The sequence below is a fragment of the Procambarus clarkii genome, chromosome 23 (genome assembly GCF_040958095.1).
Source record: "Procambarus clarkii isolate CNS0578487 chromosome 23, FALCON_Pclarkii_2.0, whole genome shotgun sequence".
Taxonomy (NCBI): Eukaryota; Metazoa; Arthropoda; class Malacostraca; order Decapoda; family Cambaridae; genus Procambarus; species Procambarus clarkii.
Window position 1 is genome coordinate 9,794,354 of NC_091172.1, and position 22,988 is coordinate 9,817,341.

Genomic DNA, 22,988 nt, shown 5'->3' on the forward strand with positions numbered 1-22,988 from the left:
GGCTATCAGACAAGCAGACCGGCTGGGGTAGTCACGAGGTAGGCCAACATCTGAACACATAATAACTGAAGGTGGGCCACCACGGCCCGAGTTAAACATGCAAAAAATGGGAGGTGCCAAAATCATACCGAACAGGAGAAACCCGAAAGTGGAATGCCTACTAACCCATCCCAAAACCTAACTAATCCCTGAACCTTGGATGGATGGGGACACGCCAATATGTATCCTGGAAAACTGGGGAAATCATCCAAATGCCTGGCTCGAGAACAAGACAGATCGGGGACAATGTGGTCATCCAAAGATAGGGACAAGGAATAAACTGTTCAATCTGAAAGGTCGAGAAGGAACTAGAGGCCCAAACAATCCCATTTTGGGACCGGAAATGGGGAGACCCACAAAAAAAAAACAAAAAAAAAAAGAAGTCGTTTCGACCATGCCCAAAGCTACCCTCTCCGAGACGACCTGAAGAAGGTAAATAGAGCGAGCCTGACCCAAAAGTTCCTGTCCTCCTCGAAAGAGGAGGGATAAACCAACACCATAGCAGACTGCATGAAACAACTCAAAATGCCCACAAATTGCAGGACCAAGAGCTGGCAAACCAAGCAAGCTCCCCTTCCCCTACCCCATCAAAGGGGCAAAAAACGAAAGGACTGGCATGAACCAGAGAGCCTGCGTTTTGAGCAGAGCGAGCACTGCACCGACCAGGCGAAGCCCAGGGACTCACATCTGAGCCAGCTGCAGGCACCACAGACGACGCACCTTGACAAACAGCAGGTGAAGCCCTGGCTCGTCTGGATATTTGTGAAAGGCAAGAACGACCCCCATGCATACACAATAAGTCCGACACAGGATGGCAGCCAACAGTCACAGCCACAAGAACTGAGAGACAAGGTCCTCAGGAAACAAGAAAGAACAAAAGGGGGGAAGCAAAAGAGGGAGCTAGGGCCCATACCGAGTCCAAAAACTGGGCCAGCACAGCTTGCCGACATGTGAGACAGGCGATACGAAAAACAAATATTGACTCCTGGAGAATCAGAGCAAACAGCTTAAAACTAAGATAAGAACTAAGAACCTCCACACGAGGGATCGCACCAAGAGTCCCAACATTCTCCTCGGGCAAGCATCAAGTGTCCCAACATCCTTCTCGAGCCAGCAGCAAGTGTCCCAACATCCTCCTCGAGCAAGCAGCAAGTGTCCCAACATCCTCCTTGAGCCAGCACCAGTGTCCCAACATCCTCCTTGAGCCAGCACCAAGTGTCCCAACATCCTCCTTGAGCCAGCACCAAGTGTCCCAACATCCTCCTCGAGCCAGCACCAGTGTCCCAACATCCTCCTTGAGCCAGCACCAAGTGTCCCAACATCCTCCTCGAGCCAGTCAGAATGAAGCTTGAGGAGGCTCAGGAAAGCATGACTAAAGCCAAGTGCGAATGGGCATGAAGGTCGCCGGCAACCAAGGTGACCGACCAATGAGGAACATAAACATGTAGCTGCAAAAGACCTACAACACAGGAAAGGGCAGGATCGAAGAGGCAAACATAAGAGACCTGCAACACCGAAGGCACCTCACTCCAGTTAAGTGTGTGGTTACTGCAAAACCCGTACCAAGCCCCAAAGGAGTACAAAGGACAGTCTGCTAGCTAAGATGACTCTGGACTCTTACAATGTACCCAATAAGGGAAAGAAGAACCAAACTCAAACGAACTTGGTTCCACAAACGAGGTATAGACCGGGTTGCACCAGAGGTACGAACTAATGGCTTAGTTCGTACCGCCAGAAGGACGAATCCAGACCCGAAGGGGCACAGGAATGAATCCTGGGAAAAGGCACACCTGACTCAAATTCATACCGGGAAAGTTGTGTGGGGGAAACCCCACACCCTGCAACAAAAGACTGCAGAAGATACAAGGGCCCACCAAGGATCAAAAGGGACCCCAAGGCTCCAATCCGACTTGCCCCGAGAACCGCAGAGGGCGGCCACGGGGCAGAGCCCCTGTCCACACCCACCTTCCGGGAAGGAAGAGCAGAACCCAAGGGAAAGGCCTCAAAGGAAAAAGGTCAGCTGGAAAGATCCAGAAGTCCTGGCAGCATCAAGAGGCTCAACTGCCTCTGCACACGTGTTAGACAGGGGCAACCCCAGGATCAGACTAAGTCAAATCCTGAGTTAAACCCCACCCCAAATCAAAAACCCCTCAAGATTTCCACTCCCCCCCCTGCTTCCGGTTCAAAAGAAAGCCGGAAGCAAAGGAAAGGGGGGGGGGGGGGGGGGTTGGAGGGAGAAGGGCAAAATCGGCCCACTAGGCAAGGAAGAGGAAGAGCAGACTAAACCACGGTCGAATTGACCAACACCTTCAAATCTGAGTCCCAAAACACCAAACAGGGCATATCTGGGGCATCTAACTAGGCACACAACCTAGACTGCTACAAAACTGAGAACCTTAAATGCCAAACTGTCACTGCCTAAGGCTCTGAACCTCTAGAAGTGAATAGGTGAGAAAAGCCACATGGTAGGTGCAAGACACCCATGACTCAAGGTCGAAGGTTTCACTGACCCAACAGGCAGCATGTTAGAGGCAGAACATATGATCATCACCAGGTGGCACAAGCGACAAACACCCTCAAATTCGTACAAGGCGAGAACAGACCTGGAAGAGGTATCCATAGTAGACCCGTTCCAGTGCCTGCAGGGTGAATGAGCCCTGCAGGAAGCTCAGGCACCGAAACCTTCCAGAATAGGCAACCCCAAGCCGCCCAAAGCCAATGAAAAAGTAAAGGGGGCAACAAGGGGGGGTTCAACCATTAGGCTAAGCCTAATAAGGCAAAAAATATTCACCAAGCACAAATAGGAAAAGTAACAACTGAAAAAAGTAAACAAATGCCCAAAGTCCCCCAGGACCAAACTGCAGAGAACAAGCAACTCCCAGATAATAACTGGTGGCCTCACCGGCACTCTGATTATGTCGCGCGAACGACAGTGCGCTCCACCAGCAAAAACACCCCCAAACCTATTGAAAGGCAGACGATCACAGACTACTTGCTTACCAAACCAGGGTGAGGGTGACCCCAAGTGAGGAGACCCTCTACAAGGACTATCCTGAGCACCACAGAGAAGAGAACCCTGATCGTGCACGGGAAGAAAACCCTGAGCCCATTGCAGCTCCAAGCATTCCATAGCTACTGGCTCTCGCTAGACAAATGTGTATAAGAACAACCCCAAAGGCAAACACCAATTAGCAAAAACAGAAGACTGGAGTCAGAATGAACCGAGAGAGCAACCCACACCATGCTACATCAGCGCAAGAACTGAGGGTAGGGAGAGCCAGCTGACCCGGTCCACCTCCCTTCTCCCCTCATTGATGGGGGTGGTGGTGGGGCAAACTAGTTCACAATCGTTTCACAAAATTTTGGTGGTTTGTTTCCACTGTTGGGGGGGGGGGGGTTCTTTTGGCAATTTTTGAGGCTGCTGTTTTGTTCTAACCATGCAGTAGTCTGTTTAGTTTCATTAATTTCCTGGGTGCCTTCCCTGGTGGTGGCAGACATGATTAATTAACTGTAAGGTGTTCATATTGCCACCACTCCCTATGCCCTTCTGAGAGGGCCAGGTTCTAGCTTGTAGTCCCCGGTTGGGCAATAAGAACTCCGCAACTGATAGTGCCTAGTTGTATGGCACTGAATCAGTGTGATAGCTTCAGGGACCCCTCAAGGGGTTATGGCCCAGAGATGTTTATAATCATTCTACATTTTCTAAGCTATTTGTAGGGTTAAAACTATAAATTTGGTGTCAAAATGTTTGCAACTGGTTTCTCTATATGTAAAAACTAAAGTGAATTTATAATAGATTATCAATGACAGCAATGAATATATGAATCTTTACAAATAGCAATCTGACCGATGCATTTTAGCATTGTTGACCAGACCACACACTAGAAGTTGAAGGGACGACGACGTTTCGGTCCGTCCTGGACCATTCTCAAGTCGATTGTGATGAGGAGGTAGGGTCAGGCAATAAATAGGCAAGAGAGAGCTGAGGAGGAAAGTCAGGTGTAGGGGATAGTAGTACTATAATAGTACTATCCCCTAGTACTATAGTAGTACCCCCTAATTCCCCTAGAATTATAGTAGTACTATAATAGTACTATCCCCTACACCTGACTTTCCTCCTCAGCTCTCTCTTGCCTATTTATTGCCTGACCCTACCTCCTCATCACAATCGACTTGAGAATCATCCAGGACGGACCGAAACGTCGTCGTCCCTTCAACTTCTAGTGTGTGGTCTGGTCAACATACTTCAGCCACGTTATTGTGACTCATCACCTGCATTTTAGCATTATTGGAACGTTTATTGCCAGAATGTGGACGACGCGTTTTAACATCATTGGAACGTGAAGGTGTTAACATGACTTATTATACGAGAATACAGAATCTATGTAAACTGAATTAATACATCAAATCATTACATACTCATATGTTTGTAGGACAGCTTGTGGTGGGGGCATCATGGGGTGTGAGCCCGGGGGAGTGAGTGTGTCTCCATACACCATTTCCCATTCACGCATCAGCTGCTCTGTCAATAAGTCGCTTCCCTGTAGAAGAAAATTTAGTTATTTTAACCTATTTTAACATGGACAAAGACATTTTATACATTATAAGAGAAATAGTAATGTGATGCAAGGAAAGCTTGGGGTGCTAGTTTTAATACCTTTCTAGTTTTCCCTTGATCACTTGCATCACTATCATGTCTATCAATAACTTTAAAGTACTGTAATTTCTTAAGAGTAATAAGAGTAATTTCTTAAGTTTCTTAAGAGTAATTTGTAAACATATTAATGAATAAGTAATCAAAATGATATAAAGAAGCTTATAATAAATTAGTAATATAATCTTAAACAGCAATAATAAATTTTCAAATAATTTCTAAATCAATGAATATACCGTGCATGCTAACACAGATATTAACACCATTTATTTTGTTGCCAATTTATACATCCACAGAGTTCAACATTTTTGTCATCCAAGACCAGCCTGACATCCAAGAGGTTTTTGGGTGGTCTGATTACATGTTAAAACAATCTAGCTGTTGAGTGCACAGGAGAGCACTGTTATGTGCAGCACACCCAGTTGCTCCCTAAGCCAAGAGCCTACTGACCTCTGGTTACTACCGCCATTGTCTGGCCAGGTCAACATTTCACTACTGTGCGGCAGGAAACTCTTCAAACTATTCCTGTTGGGTCTACTGGTGCTAGACACTAGATTACCCACTTCAGCCCCATACGTAGAGAAAAAGTGCACTACATAAACCCAAAAATGTTTTCAGGCACAATTGGGTATAAGCAAAAAGAGATTACCAGGCCACACCTTATCTAACAAACTCCAGAAACCACATAGAACCACCAACAGCACAACAAACCCCCTCCCCCCCCAAGCCCAATTTCCTGACATTCTACCTAAACCTTAGGGTAAGGAAAACCTGGAAAGACTGTAAACAAAGGGTAGGAATATGAGCAACTGATTGTACTGCAGAGAATTGTGCCTTTAAAAGGTACAAAGGCCTTGATTTTCAAGCTATCCCACTTAGTACTTAATATGGCAAGTGCTGGTTCAAGCTGCCACAACTTTGACATGGAAAGGGTTCAATTAAGCTGCATACTGGTACAGTGACCAACACACTTATCACACACACACACTACCTATTTGTTTTGCCAGGTTTGTTGCAGTGCAAAAATCCCCAATGGTGTTTACAAATAGTTCTGAAGGAAGGCTGCCTGAGGTGGATGTCATGTGTATCTATATCTATGCTGCAGGGAGAGGGAATCCTATCTTCCTCCTCCGTTATTTTGAGTATGAAGTATACCTGGAAAATACCTGGAGTGGTTTATGAGTTCTTCTACTGCTAAAGCCTAGCCTGGAGCCAGGCTTGACTTATGATAATTTGATCTAGAAGGCTGTTGCTTAGCATAGCTTGCAGGCTCACCTGTCCATTATAAGCCAGCACTTCCTGCAGAAACTTGTCTAATAAATTTTTTAACATTTCTACTTTTGTTCAAACAATATTTTGCATATTTGTTGGAGAATATTGAAAACCCATGGACATCTGATGTTTATAGTCTTCTCTAATTGTACCTAATGGCTCTTCTTAGTTTGATCTATGCTGCATTTGTTGCCATATTTGTCACTCCAGCACATTGATATTTTGCTCTCTCTTCTCCTCTCTAGAGAGAACATTTTGAGTGCTATGAGGCAATTCCAATAATTTAGGTGCTTTATCGTGTCTATTGTCACACAATTCCCCAGGATAGCAGAGGAAACTGCCTCTTTCTTCTCGCCTTCCTTGTTCATCACTCTGCATACCGTGTATTACAACCGGTATGGAGTTCAACCCATACAAACTTCTGGACACCACCACCAGTACACCCTCCACCCCACCCGAGAGCCCAGCGTGGTGGTGGCTGCATGACCTGCTGGTTCCTTGTTGTGCGTAAGTAACTACATGTTACACTGCCGGCTCATCGTTCCAAGCCTCGGTGACAAAGGACTTGATATCACCATCAGGGGATATAAATACCCATGCCCTCCGTCACCTCGGCAGTCTCTTCCAGTACTCGGGGAAATCAACACTACTGCCTCTGCATGTCGCTTCCCTCCCGCTTCTTTGTGTGCATGTCTTAAATATTATTATGCAACTAATTTCAGTGTCACTCTTTTTTTTTTTGTATTAACATAAGTTTGTATATATATGTCTGACTTATTATTTTTCATGTGTGATAGTCAAGTATGTCAACTCAGGGTGTTGTATATTTTTCGTATGTTATTTGTTCATTTTCATATTAGAGTAAATAGTCAATTTTTTGCTTTAGTATTCCATTATTCCAGTGCAATTTTCACACTGCAAAGGCTAATGCTTTTTAATGCCAAGTGAACTTGGCATTAATTTTTTAATGCCACATTACATCTTCCTAGTATAGCCGCACTACTGAGTCATGTCATACTATTCATGCCATACATGTTCTCTGTATTCAAAAATCTTGCCGGGTTTGAAAGGGGAAATGAGTACCAAGAAGTACTCAAGGCATGAAAGCACAAGTGATTTGAATAGCAAAAGAATTGTGGTGGAATCACTGGATTTTAAGGTTCTCAAAACACCTCCAACAATTTTTCTGGCTGACAATATGTTGGATTTGTTGTGCCCAGACATTTAATGTCAGGTTGCCTTACAACAATATTCAGACATCCTTTGCACCTAATTTTCCTTCTATGAGGAGATGTGTCTTCTAACCTGTATTTCCTTTAGGTTCTTATTTTTTCCATACCTAAATAACTGGAAATTGTCAATGTTAAAAATCATGTTATTTTCTGCTTCCCAGTTGAAGACTATATTTATATCGGTTTGAAGTTTTTCTCTGCTCGCCGCCTCAGGTTTCCAGAAATGTGTAAATGTGCATTCATTATCAATGTACATCACAATAAAAAGAAAAAAACTTTCACTCTTTTCTGGCAGGTAATTTGCAAAGAACAATGAAAAAATTCACAAGAAAAGTAATTATTGTTTTGAGTGGTAAGTAGTTGGATGAGGTGCTCACTGGCTGCTCCCCTGATAACCTATTCATGCACTGTATTCCAAACAATGAAAAAAATGTGATTGTCTGAAATTTCACAAAGATGATGCATGCTACTAGCATCATCGAAATGTTCACTGTTGGAGCACAATTCATGCATTTTAGTGTCAGGAATGGTAATATTTTAATTTAAAACTGATCACAGTTTGGTGAAAAATTTCAAAATGAAATGACGATGGTAAAAAAACTAAGTAAAACCCATAAATTTTTTAATCCATTACATGCACAAGTCCATAAGGCACAATTACACCATTTATGACTCCACTGTGCAGTCAATGAGGAATGATTTTAAATACTGCGCAAGATTTTAAAGTCCGTTCTTAAATGGGGCTCACATCTGTTCTTTCAGGCCCAGTAAACAGATGACTTTTTGAAAACCAAATCATGGGTACCCCTCCTGGGTGTAAAAGCCTCAGAACTGAGCAAGTGACCATGGGTAGCAGATGCAGCAGCAGCTCACAGCACAACCACAGCTTGTGCCCACAGCATCACTTAACACTATCGGTAACTTTGGACCGGACTCGCGTCCATTATTTTTCTCCCGGGTCCTAACTTTGGAATGGACATGCGTCCACTACAAAAAATATTTGTATAAAATTCATTTTTTATCCAATCGACCTCGGGATAGTATCAAAATAAGCGCCTTTAGATTGCACACAATTTGATACCAAAATGAAAGACATAACATGAAACTTGATGTCCGAACACTTGAAAGATTATAAATAGGCTTTTGGTCAAAATATTAAAATATTTGTTAAAATTCTATTTATTGTCCTATTATCTTGAGACTAGTTTTAAAATGCGCGCCTTTACGTCGCTAACAATTTGATATTGTTCAAAATGAAAGATGTAACACAAAAATTTATGCCAGAACACTGGAAAGATATAAATAATTTTGTGATGATGAGCATCCAGAATTAAAATATTTGTTAAAATTCCAGTTATTGCTCTATTATTCTGGGACTAGTTTTAAAATATGCGCCTTTTTATTGCGAACAATTTGATACCAAAATGAAAGACGTATCACGAAATTTGATGTTATCAAATTGAACGAGTATACACATTAGGTTGCAGTGTACAAATTGGTGCTCATTCACGGGTAACTTTAGGCTTTTCTGCGGAGAGGCACTCCAGGCTTTTGTACATTATATTCATACACGTCTGTAGGGAATTTAATTGTGAACACAATGATACCAAAACGAGCGACGTAGAACGAGAATTAAGGTGAGAAAAATGGAACGAGTATGCACATGTTACCGATTTTGTGCGCTCACAGGTAACTTTTGCCGACTTTAGGCTTTGCTGTTGGGAGTCACGCCAGGCTTTTGGACATTATATTTATACACACCTTTAGGGAATTTAATTGCGAACACAATGATACCAAAACGAGCGACGTAGCACGAGAATTAAGGTGAGAAAGCTGAAACGAGTATACACATTTACGTGTCACCGCGCGCTTACCCGCACGTTCGGTACATGACCCCTAAGTTGACCGCGCGCCTGCCCGGTGCGCGATAGTGTTAAAAATGGTGAAATAAATAAATGACAGACTATTTTGTAATAATATCGTCATTAAAGATCCTAACTGTGAGTGATTATTTACAAGGTTCCGATATCAGTGAACATAAAGTTGTTATGATGTTTACAGCAGAAGGCCAACATTCACAGTGCACAGCCATGGTTTCGTGCATCTATGCATCATGAAATAGGACCTCATGTTTATTAGAAAATAAACTTGTGGAAAGTAAGTCACATTTATGATTAAATGATCCTGATAAAAGAAGTGTTGTAGAAATGTACGTAGAACATTGGGAGGCCTTTTGCAGTCAGGTGGCGTCATCAGCTGAGTAGCTGACGATGCCAGATTGAATTTCATTACCACACCCACCACAACTGTTTAGTGGTTCATTATGGTGCAGAAAAATGTAAACAGTTATTCATAGTGTGTATATAATGTAATAACAACAAAAACAATGAGTTTCATTGTTCTAAGCACATACATTAATATGATGCAGATCTTAATGACACGAATAAATTAAAGTATTTGAATGTTCTACACATTTTATTATATAAATTTCTCATTAGACACACTGTTGAATAATAATATTGTACTGCAATAAACTAAACAAGATGAGGAAAAAGCAAATCAGACATTGAAATAAGATTGTAAATATAGGGCATTTCAGAAAAATGTTTATAGATTTGTAATCTAATACCTTAACCAATTCTCGGTCAAATGATCTCAAATTTTAACAGAATGTGTAGAAACAACTGCATTTTGTGTTAAGATTATGCTCAGTCAAACAAGACTGTGCAGCGTTCATTTATGAGAAAATTCACTTAATATGCACCAACTGCAAAACAGATTTTGTTTTGCATAGCACAAAACGTTCAAAGAGGAAGGCTGTCTGTGCGAGGAAAAAAAGATCTGGATGACCACCAGTATCGGAAGAATGTTCGAGCGGGTACCGAAAACATTTTTTTTTGTGAAGCCCCAGGAAGTCCATAGGAAGAGCAAGTCTGGAAGCTCAGATTCCTCCAACAATAGTTTGGCATACCGCAATGAAACGTTTGTTAATGACACTACAAACTGCAGCTCGTTCAGGCCTTAAAGACCTGAACGAGCAAATGAACCTGAACACTTCATTTTCAAGAGGACGGGGCTCCACCTTACTGGAAGTTCACTGTACACTCACCTAGTTGTGCTTGCGGGGGTTGAGTTCTGGCTCTTTGGTCCCGCCTCTCAACTGTCAATCAATTAGTGTAATGGTCGAAGCCCAACTGGTGTGGGCTTATCTCAGTGAGAATCTGCCAGAGATATGGAATGGGTATGCTGGTAATTGCGCAAGTGTAGTTACAGGATGAAAGCTACGCTCGTGGTGTTCTGTCTTCCCAGTACTCTTTGCCATATAACACTTTGAAACTACGGACGGTTTTGGCCTCCACCCCCCTTCTCACTTAATTTGTTCCAACCGTCTACCACTCTGTTTGCAAAAGAAAAAAGTTGCTGGGTTCAGGAATTCTTGTCAACTTGGTCAATTCTTGTTATTATTTTGTAAGTGGTGATCATTTCACCTCTTTTTCTTCTTTCTTCTAGTTATGGTATATTTAACGCCTCTAGCCTATCCTCGTTACTCTTGTTTTTCAGTTCTGGAAGCCATTTTGTAGCATGCCCCAGCACCTTTTCCAATTTATTGATATGCTTCTTGAGATATGGGCATCAAACTGCACATGTCAATTTTGGTCTCAAGTCATGAACAGTTTCTTTGGTACTTCAAAATACATGGAATTAAAAATGAATTTGAAGTTAGAAAGCGACGCATAGGCTCCTCTCACAATGTTCTTTGTATGTTTCTCTGGTCACAGCTTACTATCCAAAACCAACCCCTAGCTCTCGTTCTATATTAGAGTTCTTTAATGCCTTTCCACATAATTTTGTGTGCGGTCTATTTTCTCCGATTCCACATTCCATAACACAGCATTTATTCACATTGAATTCCATTTGCAACATGACACTCAAAGCACTTATTTTATCTAGATTAATGTGGAGGGCAATACAATTGTCGGCATCTCCTACCTTTCCCAGTATCTTAGCATTATCAGCAAACATGTTTATATAATTCTGTATTCTTTCTGGTAGATCATTTATGTATACTATGAACATTCCTGGTACAAGAACCGAACCCTGTGGTACTCCACTAGTAACACTCTTCCAGTCAGACACATTGCCTCTGATTACAGCCGATTACCGATTTTAACTGTGTCAAAAGCTTTTTTTTAGGTCGAGAGAGAGACAGCCAACCCAACCATCTCTTTCCTGTAAAATCTCTGTGGCTTTATCATAAAAACTGGTGAAGATTTGTTACACAGGATCTTCCTGTTCGAAAACCATACTCTCTGTCCATTATAATGTCATTACTCTCCAGGTGTTCTACCCATTTGGCATTAACTATTGTTTCTAGTGCTTTGACTACCACGCTTGTTAATGATATGGGTCTATAATTTAGAGGATCTTCTCAGCCACCATTTTTATTGATTGGAACAACGTTTGCTTTTTCCATACACTGTATCTGCTAAGATTCCTGTGCACAAGGATGTCTGTAATATTAGAGTGGAATACTAGGCTCAGTTGCACATTCTCGCAGTACCCAAGGTGAAGTTCTATCTGGTCCAACTGCTTTATTTCTTTCTAGCCCCTCGAGTAATTTTCCCACTTTGTCTTGGGATATCTATCGTGTGCTCTGGAATTGGCATTGGGTCCAGCTCTCTGAAATCCTCATTTTGTACAATGGTGATGACAATGTGCTACTGAAATGGCCACCACATTCACCTTGCAAATTTTTTCCCTGGGGCTATGCGAAGGGATTGGTTTATGTTTCCCCCCGTCTTCCTACATGCCTAGAGGAACTCAAGCACAGATCACTGCCTCACTGGAGACTGTTCCCAAAGACATGCTGCAGGGTGTTTGGCAGGAGCTAGACTACTGACTTGACGTGTGATGGGTCACAAGGTGTGCATATTGAAAAACCTGTGAAATTGGTCATGGAATTCACATACCCTTGAATTTCTCAATCGTATTTTAAATGAATAAAACTTATTTTACTCAATTTTCTTGTTGAGGAAAATTTTGACAAGTTTCAGCTGACAAGCAAAGAGATTTCGTAAATTATCACAAATTCATTGCAAGTGACAGGCCACCTGTTGACCACCTGTTGATGATTTCGAGGATCAACGTTCCTGCAGCCCAGTCTCCGACCAGGCCTCCTGGTTGCTGGTGTGATCAACTAGGCTGTTTGACTTGGCTGCTTTCAGTCTGACACACAGGTCACAGCCTGATTAATCAGGTATCCTTTAAACGGGGAAACAATAATTTAATGGAACTATAAGATATCCAGGATACCTAATAAAAAATACATAAATCTTTAAGATCTAATATTTCATTTTATTTATGACAAAACATTTAGATTTTTTCACAATTATTGTGTGTCAGTCAACCAAAGTTTTCTAAGTTAATAACAGAAGTTGCTACAAACTGCAGTTACTAAGAAAAGATGGAATTCTGCAGAGTACACGATCATAAATCAGTAACCTACCTTCCTCCCATACACTACTTGAGAAGATACTTTTGAAAAGGCAGGGGGAGGGGGATGGTAAAATGCATATTGCTGGCCCAACCTTTCCAAAAAGCATAATCAAACCTTTGAAAGTGTAAACTTCACAAACTATCCATAATTTACAATCTTAAGTCTGAGTATAAGCTTTACTGCACAGCCACATCCACATGCAAAGTAAGTCAGATCATGCCAAAACTAGAATTAAGAAACAAATCACACCACGTAAGGGTTTGTTGTGATGGGCGGCTTTGTGGTGGGTGCAGGAGGAATAGGTCCCAGCTCTTCTCTTGACTGTCCCACACCTACTATGTCACTTCCTGGGGGGGTGCTATGAATGTGGGGGTATAGTGAGAGCTGTGGCTGGGCCAGGGGAGGCAGAGAGCTCCCAGAGGATGGTGGCAGTACAGCTTCCTCTGATGTCTGCAAAAAGTAATTTTGTTGGTCAACATTTCCATACCTACAGCCCTACATGCTTAAACAATGTCAAATTGCTTATGCATACAACCTGTGTCAGTAACAAACCTGTTCAAACGTTATCAGTTGCAACATCAACTGCAATGTTGGTGGTGGTGGTTGTAGTATTAGTAGTGGTGGGGGTAGTAGTAATATTGGTGGTGGTAGTAGTAATATTGGTGGTGGTAGTAGTAGTATTGATGGTATTAGTGGTGGTAGTAGTGGTGGTGGTGGTGGATGTAGTAATAGTAGTGAAAGTAGTAATATTGGTGGTGGTAGTATTGATTGTGGAAGTTGTAGTATTAGTAGTGGTGGTATTGTTGGTGCTAGTATTAATAATGTTAGTGGTGGTGGTAATAGTAGTACTGTAGTAGTACTGTGATATGGTAGTTGTAGTAACAGTGGTGGTAGTGGTGACAGTGGCAATAGTGGTGGTGGTGGTAGTAATAGATTTGTGGTGGCAGTAGTTGTTGGGGAACCTTCAGTGTGGTTAACAGCCATGCTTAGCAACACCTATCATCCTTGAGACCTATGCTGGGTCAGCATTCTTCACACAGGGTAGTCGTTGTGCACCCGTATTGAGGATGGATCAGACCCATCCTTTAGTGAGCACAGTGTGCTCACATTACTGTGCATGTGAGCACACTCACATGCACAGTAACTAGCTACATGGCTGTATAATTCGTATATATGTTATCCATACCATATATCTTTTTTAATAAAGAAGAAAAGGCCATAGAAGTTAGTTCTACAACCTCTTTCACTAACCAACAAGCACTCTTATGACTGACAATGCCTCCTGCCAACAAACCCACTCTCCCAGCCCAAGCTATGTGGTAGAATTGCATCACTGCTTACAGCTACACTAATCACGAGTTCATCTGCCCCAGTGAATCTTTAACGACAACACAACAGCCTGCAGCAGAGCGAGTGCAAGAACATAGGGTGGTATTCTTATCACAGCAGCAGTAAACAATACTGTAAGTGACTTCACAAGACATCACTGATACAAACATTACTGCACTCGCCTAGTACTCACCACTGTGTGATGTTGCTTATGAGATCTGATAATCTGTGCAATAAACCAAAAATTGCTTTCTTCTATTGGAAAATGACAGTGTATAATGTACTGTAGAGTACTCTCTCTCTCCTTGAAGTAGTGCTGCACTAGCATGTGTGTGACTCATTGCCCTGCACACCACAACCGTGTCCTACCCATACTCCACCCTCCTTCTACTTTGGCTCACCACCAAGGTAGTAGAACGTGTGCACACAACTGACTCACTGTGCCTCACCACAAAAGAGAAAAGAGCTTGCATCAGAAAAGATAAAGAGGTTACATAGGATATAGAAAAGTGCAAGGAGGATATGCAGCTAACCCATGCACAAATGTCCAGAGAGAAAGAAATATTAGAAGCAGTTAAGGAGGTGACAAAGCACCAGTATGAATAGGCAAGATCTTGACCTAACTCTTTCAGCACAGAGCCAACACAGTGTATTACAGATCAACCATAATAATCGAGCATGAAATTGGAACCTCCTAACTTTATGTATGGGGTGTATGAAATATGGGTTATCAGGAAGAACAAATGGAACATGCAAATATAATCATGCAAGAAATTGCAGAAATATCCCAAAGCTGTGTATCTCTGATAATTACAAAGACCAGTACGGTATTTCCATCTGAAGCTGTGTAAAAATTCACTAAACAAGAAGAAATGTTTAATAGAGACTGCCTAAGTTTCTGTATCAAAGGAACCAATCAAATAAAATCCAAAGAATGCCATCATGAATAGAGCAATACCCATATATACCAGGGAGACTTTATGTAGGAAGAAAAAAACCAGTGTTGAATGTAACGAAATGCCATTTTCTGGGTAAGCCCCGGAGGCTCCCTGGAGCTTATCGGACTAATGTATGTTATGTTAGACCAGGACATTAGCTATGGAGTTCAGACCTACCGGGACCAGTGCCAGAACCTGGCCCCTTCAGAGAGGTTTCAGGGAGCAATGGCCCTGGAAAACCCCATTATGGTTGGGGGTTTTCCTTATCTGCCATCGACCGGGGTTAGGCACCCAGAAAGGTAGGCATAACAAAACAAACCCCACATGGTAAGAAGCTACAACAAAAAACCAAACAGAGGGGTAGAAACTCCCTACAATCCCAAGGAAACAATCAAACAATCAATTTACTGCCGCGCCGGTCGTCCGTGTAGCCCTCCCTTCCCCGGGAGGGGGAGGAGGGGCCCCGGACCTCACCACGCCGACTGCCCTCAGTTCGGAAACTAGGCTTTAACCAACGCGAAAAACCCCGCCAACCGGATGAGAGGGAGGGTAGCCAGGGAGCCTCCGGGGCTCACCCAGAAAATGGCGTTTCATTACATTCAACACTGATTTTCTGTGGGGGAGCCCCTATGGCTCCCTGGAGCTACATACCCAAAGAGAAGGAAAATAGGGACTTACCCGAGAGGCGGCGGCCACAAATTCCTCAACGCGAAGTCGAGACAACTGGCTGCAACCTGCGACCCAATGCAACACAAGAACGCCGAGGAGCAGGGACATTCACCAAATAACGGGCGGCCAGGACCCTGTTCGACTTCCAAAATCCATGCGCCCGAATATGTGTCCAAGACATGTTACCAAACACATCAGCCAAAGCTACAAACTTCCGAACATCATGGGCGCGAGGATAGACTGCAGGCTGGCTAGACTTAATAACCCTGCGGACAACCTCGGAGATCCGAGCTCTGGAACAGGGAACGAGGGAAACCGGATCAACCCAAAGCGCATCCCCAGCCACCCCAGCTGAAGCGCGCAGGTAACAGTGAAGTGCTGCAACCGGACACAACACATGATGCACCAACGGCTGAACCAACCAAGAATCAATGACCCACGGACCCCTCCGGAAAGCAGCCGTCTCGTTCTTCGCCAGAAAATATGGAGAAGGCTGCAAACGGACAAACCCACCCCTAGACCAAAAGAGCAGAAACCCCTGCGCTGGAGGAGAGCATGAAGCTCCCCTACCCGACCCCCAGAGGCCAATGCCAACAAAAACAAAGCCTTGGAAAAACAATCCGGAACCGAAGGGGCCACCACAAACCGAGGAGAGGAAAGATAGGAGAGCACCCTGTCCAAGGACCAGGAAGGTTCAGGAGGCGCAAAAGCAGGCCGGAGGTGAAACATAGCACGGGAAAGCTTACGAAACGGGGCGGATGTGACGTCCACCCCTAAAGCTAGCTTGATGTGATGTCCACCCCGAGAGCTAGCTCCGCCAGCGCCGCACAATACGAGGCGACAGTATTAGGCATCAAATGATGGTCCTGAAAAAGCCAAGAAAGAAAGGACAAGACAACCCGATCCGAAAGAAAAGACAACCTACGAAGAGCCAGAAAATGGTGAAAAGAACACCGGGAAACTTCATACTGTCGCCGAGACGAAGCTCTCAGATATGTGATCAGGTTGGACACCATCAACGAAGCCACCTGATCGCCATAGAAATGGTGATACACCCGCGTCAAAAAGACCAGAGGAGAAGGTCGAACCAGCCCCGTACCGGACCAGGCCAACCTGCTGAAAGAGGCAGAGCCGCAGGAAACGTCCCGGGTTCGGGCACCGAGCCAAGAGCACCGGAAACCAAGGCTGGGCCAGCCACCAAGGGGCCACAAGGACCAGAGCCCGAAGCAACAGCTGGACTGGGGGAAAGAGATACAGGTAACCCCATCTCGACCAGTCCTGCCGAAAGGCATCCACCACGAACGCCTCGCAGTCGGGGAAGGGTGTCACATAGATTGGGAGAAGCCGAGACCACGCCGACGCGAAGAGGTCCACAACTGGGAGACCGTACGTCTGTCAGATCCAATGAAACGAGTCATCATCGACCGTCCATTCCATGGACAGGATGAGAGCGAGACAGACCGTCCGCCAGAACGTTGGACACTCCCCGGACATGAACCGCACAGAGCCAAACCCCGAGAATCCAGCAGACGAACCACTCGAAGGGACCAACCCCAAAGAGCCAAGGACCGAAATGAACCCCTGCGGTTCAGGCAATGAACCACTGGAGAACAGTGCGAATGGAGGCGAATGGTCGATCCCTGAGCAACCCGAACCCTCTGAAGCACAACCAGACTGCCTCAAACTCCCGAACCGTGCTGTGAGCCCGACGGAAGGACGGACCCCACCGTCCTTGGCCTGCCTGGTGAGCACTGGTCACAAAGCCCCAGCCGAGAGACGAAGCGTCCGTGAACACATCGAGTGAGGGCTCGAGAAGGCGCCAAGGCACCAAACCCCGAAAACCCCAAAGAGGAAGCCGGTGACTCAGCAATCGACACAAGGCCCCTGGAGGAAGGATGAACTCAACGATCGCGAGAGAGGCGGAAGGGACGTCCCCGAAGGAACCAAAACGGACGCCGAAGCCAAACCCGACCTGGCAGGTAAACTAACATGGCGAAGTTCAGACTCCCACACAACCTATCGAGCAACCTCCGAGTGACCCAGGACCCCCTCAGAAACAGCCGACGGCGGTCCTGCAGCCGCCGCAACGCCTCTGGATGGAGAGACAATGAAGCGGTCCGAGAATCCCAAACAAGACCCAGCCAGGTCCGATCCTGGGACGGAACCAGATGGGACTTCCTCCAGTTCACCAGGAACCCGAACCTGGCGAGCTAGGAAAGAACCATATCCCTGGCGAGCAGACAAGCTGACCAACTGGAAACCCACACCAGCCAGTTGTTGAGGTAGGCCAAAACCCGAATCCCTAGAAGACGAAGACGGGTCACCACAACCCAGGTCAGATGCGTGAAAACGCGAGGTGCCAGATTCAAGCCAAAAGGTAGGCATCAAAAACGGTAAGCGTGGCGCCCCACCATGAAACCTAACCAGTCCCTGAACCCCGGATGAATAGGAACGTGCCAAATAGGCGTCCTTGAGGTCCAGGGACACTACCCAGGCACCCGGCTCCAACAGAAGCCGGACCTGAGACAGAGTAGTCATCCGAAAAGAGGGACAAGGAATCCAGGGGTACAGACGAGACAAGTCCAGAATGAACCTCAGATCCGCACAGTCCCGTTTCGGCACTGGAAACAGACAGGAAACCCACCTGAGGGACGTAGTCGTTTCGACCACGCCCAAGTGCACCCACTCCATGACGACTTGACGAAGCGCAGGAGAAGAAACGTGCCCTGTTAGCCCCAAACCCCCCAAAGGATGACAAGTTGCCCAACGTCACCGCAGGCCGGATGACATGACCGAAAAGGCCCACAAATCGTGGGACCAAGTGTGGGCAAACAGAGCGAGCTTCCCCACCCCCATCTCCCCGTCAACAGGACAAACCGCGAAAGGGCCAATGCCCCTTACGAGAACCCAAACGTCGAACAGGGCGATCACTGCGCCGATCAGACAACGCTGGCCCCAAAGGGAACAATGGCTCAGAAACCGGCACCAATGGCCCATCTCGACCAGCGGAACCTGGAACCCTGGCACGACCCCTCCGAAACTGCCAAGAACGACCGCTTCGGAGAATCAACAAGTCTGCCATTGGACGACAACGAGACGAAGCCGCGTGCAGAAACAGAGACCACAGTCTCTGCAAACAGCAACGGACAAAATGGAGACGAAAACCTAAGAGCCACCGCCCAAGCGGATTCCAAAGAGAGGCCGTGCACCGCCTGACGGCATGCGAGGCGAGAAGCAAAAAACAGAGACACCGCTTCCTTCAGGATGGGCGCAGAGCTTCAACAGTGCAGCCGGCGCCCTAGCTGCCGAAGTCAGCGCCCCAGACGAAGACCCTTCCCTCAACGCTCCTACATCCTCCTCAAACCAAGCAGAAGACTGCTCGAGAAGGGAAACAGAACGCAAGACCGAAGCCAAATGCCCACGGGCGCGCAACTCCTCAGCAACCAATGAAGCTGAAAGCTGAGGAACCTGCATGTGAAGCTGGAAAAGGCCAACATACCGAGAAAGCACGGGAGCGAACAAGCACGCATTAAGGTGCTCAAACTCACCCCCAGGTAAACCTGCATAAAAGTAGAAGTTTCCCGCCAATCAAGCGTGCGGGTCCAACAGAACCCATGCCATGCCCCCAATGAAAAGAAAGGGCAGTCTGCCAGCCAGGAAGACTCCGGAACCTCCAAACGCACCTAAAAATGGGAAGAACAACCAAACTCAAACGAAGACGGATCCATTGCAGAGGCATAACCCGGGTCTCGCAAGAGGTATGCAGCAAGAGCTACCGGAGCACCTTCGCGGAGATACGGGAAGTAGAAAAAAACCTCTGGAAAGACAGATCCAAGGTACCCAAAGGCGCCTGGAACCGAACCCGGGGAGGAGCCGAACCCAAATCATACTCATACAGGAAAGGGGGGGTCAGAAAATCCCTCCCCCTGCAACAATAAGCCCCGCGAGGAAGGCAAAAGCACCCAAGTGGGGTCAAAGGGGGACCCAAGGCCCCCAGGTTGACTCCTCCCCAACCCCAGGATCCCCCATGTCGGGACCTGGGGCAGAGCCGTCCTCCAAACCCTCTACCCCTGAAGAAAAGGCAGTCCAAGGGGAAAGGCAGACAAGAAAGGGGTCTGCTGGTGGGACCCAGAAGCCTCGGCAGGAGGAACCGGCTCAAATGCCTACGTCCACGACCCGGATGGGCAGCCCCCGAGGCAGCCCAAGTCTCATTACCAACTAAACCCTATGCCGAGGCCGAAACCCTCAGACGTTTTGGAGCCGGACACAGGGGGGTGGGAGGTGCAGGAAGAACCACAGGAAAAGGACTAGGGGGCATGGCAGGAGCCAAAGCGACTAACACCCCCAAGTCAGGGGTCCCTAAAACCAAAACGGGACAGCCTCGGGGCATCCGGGTGGGAAACCAACCTAGCGGGTTGCAATAACCTAAACCTAACATGCAACGCTGATGCTGCCTGTACCCTAACAGGAACATCCTCAAAAGTAAAACTGGAGCACAAGTAGAGAACATGACTCGCTAGACTTCGGGTCAATGGTGTCACTGACCCAACAGGCAGCATGACGGAGGCAAAACAGGTGACTGTCACCCTGATACAAGGGCACAATGCAACCTTCAAACCCGCACAAGGCAGGCTGGAACTCGGGAGATGCATCCATGGGTCCACCAAGCCCCGACGGGTTTCCAGGGCCCGTAGGGTAACAACCACGGGAAACCAGGGCAAGGTGTTGCTAACTGGTTAAGAAACCCAAACAAAAAAAGGGGTAAATGATAACACTGAAAACCCCTGGGACGTATACAATCTCGGGGGCCTAGCAGAGGGCCACTGAAACAATATCAGGGGAACTATAGACCCACAAGGCAGAACCTCCACCAGGCAAACAGAAACAATACAAAAGAAAAACCCTACAAAAGTACACCGTTCCTAGAGGCAACAGGAACTGGTCGCCGCTAGGGGGCAGGCCGCACAACACCTTGACGCCCTAACACGCACAATACCACTCCCTACCCAAGGCCAAACAAGGGCCCCAAGCTCCAGCTGGCCCCAAGGGCGAGGCAAATGCCGAGCAGCAAGAATATCTACTGGACCGGTTCCCGAATGACCCAGGGAAGATAACCCTGACACGCAGGGGCAGTACTCATAGGGCACCTAGGAAAGGAAGCCCCTAAGCGCATGCAGCCCCGGCACTGATGAAGTACCCCTGGCCACCACACACCACACAAAACAGCCAGAGAACGCCACAAGAGGCAAACACCGCCCAGGAATTTAAGGCCATAGAAGCGTCTATTCCGGTTGACACTAGCTTACGAACTGAAGGCAGCCGGCGTGGTGAGGTCCAGGGCCCCCCCTTCCCCTCCCAGAGAGGGGAGTGCTACACGGACGACCGGCGCGGCAGTAAATTGATTGATTGTTTCCTTGGGATTGTAGGGAGTTTCTACCTCTCTGTTCGTTTTTTTGTTGTAGTTTCTTACCATGTGGGGTTTGTTTTGTTACGCCTACCATTCTAGGTGCCTAACCCCGGTCAATGGCTGATAAGGAAAACCCCCAACCATAATGGGGTTTTCCAGGGCCATTGCTCCCTGAAACCTCTCTGAAGGGGCCAGGTTCTGGCACTGGTCCCTGGTAGGTCTGAACTCCATAGCTAATGTCCCGGTCTAACATAACATACATTAGCCCGATAAGCTCCAGGGAACTGTAGGGGCTCCCCACAGAAAAGCATGGCAAGAAACCATCTAACATCAACTTGGTCATAGACAGGTCACAAATAATGAGGCGCCCTTACGAGAACCTCATATTAATTTAACACTTTCGTTCGATAACGACTCAGCATTGCGTCGTTTTTTTAGTAGACGCATTACTGGTAACAACGCAGCATTGCGTCGGCGGCGGTGGCAAACTGGCGGCGGCTTCGGGAGGTGCACGCCGTGGTTTTGGACAATATATGCATATACTCTTGTAAGGAATTTCATTGCGAATACATTGATACCAAAATGAAAAACCTAGGACCAGAATTGAGGTAACAAAGTTGAAAATAGTATACCCATTTTTTTAACGCTCACTGGGATTACGCTCCGTCACTTTGTTTGCCGTGGGTGGTACGCCTGGCTTTTGGACTTTATATTTGCATATACTCCTGTAGGGAATTCTATTGCGAACACAATGTTACCAAAATGAAAGCCCTAGGAAGAGAATTGAGATGTCCAAAGTGAAGAGAGTGTACACATTTTATTGCTCTTGCGCGGTTCTGGGTAATATGCTCTTACTTTCTCACTTTCTCGCTGGGCTTTTGGGCTTCATATGCATTTAGTCTTGTAGAGAATTCTATTGTGAACACGTTGATACCAAATTGAAAACCTAGGACGAGAAATGAGATGACAAAGTGGAAAAGAGAATACACATTTCAGTATTACCGCGCTCTCTAATGTAATAAGAGGTGCCTTGGGGTGGAGCAGTGCTCTCTTTCTGAGCCACTTTCATCTTGTCGGCAGGTGGAGCGCCCTGCGGATTTTGTTGTCGTTTCAGATTTAGCTACTCAGAATGAAGTGTCCATGTAGCACGGGCTATGGTGAGCCCGTAAAAAGCTGTTTTTGACTTTATATGCATATACTCTTGTTGGGAATTCTATTGCGAACACAATGATACCAAAATGAAACCCCTAGGATGAAAATTGAGGAGACAAAAGTGAAGAGTGAACACATTTTATCGCTCTTGCGCGCTCCCGGGTAACACACACTCACTTTCTCTGTTTGTTGTGATCATCTTATAAAAATAGAATACCGCATAAAAAAATTCACAAGCACTGCCCCAAACATCCTCTTGCTTGGTGATTTCAACTTTCACCATCTAAAATGGAAAAATGTGCCAAATACTGTTATACCAGAGAGAATCCGTCTAAATAATCAGTCACAAACAAATGACCTCTTGCAGATGTAGCATATTTGCCTTAAACCCGCAAATACTAGCACCAACTAGAAAAGAAAACCTCCTAGATCTTAATTTTACAATGATGAACTTATCATGGACATAATACAGTAAATACAAATAGATGTTATTCAAATCACAACCTAATCAAAGTTCAGACAAGCATGGGCAATAAACATGTGCTGCTAGTCTCAAATCCAAGAGGAGGTGAATTCAGCAAATTCAATTTCAATAACAAACTGATTAACTAGGAAGGAATAGACCAGAACCCAACAGAAATACGCTGGGAAGAACAGCTAGATAATGTGAACTTAAACCAGTGCTTCGGGAAAATAGGCACAGTAGCACAAGAAACATGTGCAAGTCACATACCATAACGGGAAAAAGAGCAAAAGATGCAAACTGGAATGAGAACAGTGTTCCCTCTATATTTGAACA

At 45.8% G+C, this 22,988-nt stretch overlaps 1 protein-coding gene across 6 annotated transcripts in view; it reads right to left on the reverse strand.

Moving 5' to 3' along the window:
• The window catches only part of LOC123764057 (uncharacterized), a 123,852-nt gene that overhangs the window by 46,414 nt on the left and 54,450 nt on the right, over positions 1-22,988 (reverse strand). For 3 of the 6 annotated variants that reach the window (XM_045751549.2, XM_045751550.2, XM_045751548.2), the window contains exons 7-8: positions 12,944-13,144; positions 4,459-4,580 (exon numbers count right to left, since the gene is read on the reverse strand). In XM_045751549.2, coding sequence (XP_045607505.2) covers positions 4,459-4,580; positions 12,944-13,144 — 323 coding nt within the window. The remainder of the gene's footprint in view (positions 1-4,458; positions 4,581-12,943; positions 13,145-22,988) is intronic. The other 3 variants (XM_069329869.1, XM_069329870.1, XM_045751551.2) reach the window with 1 other exon arrangement.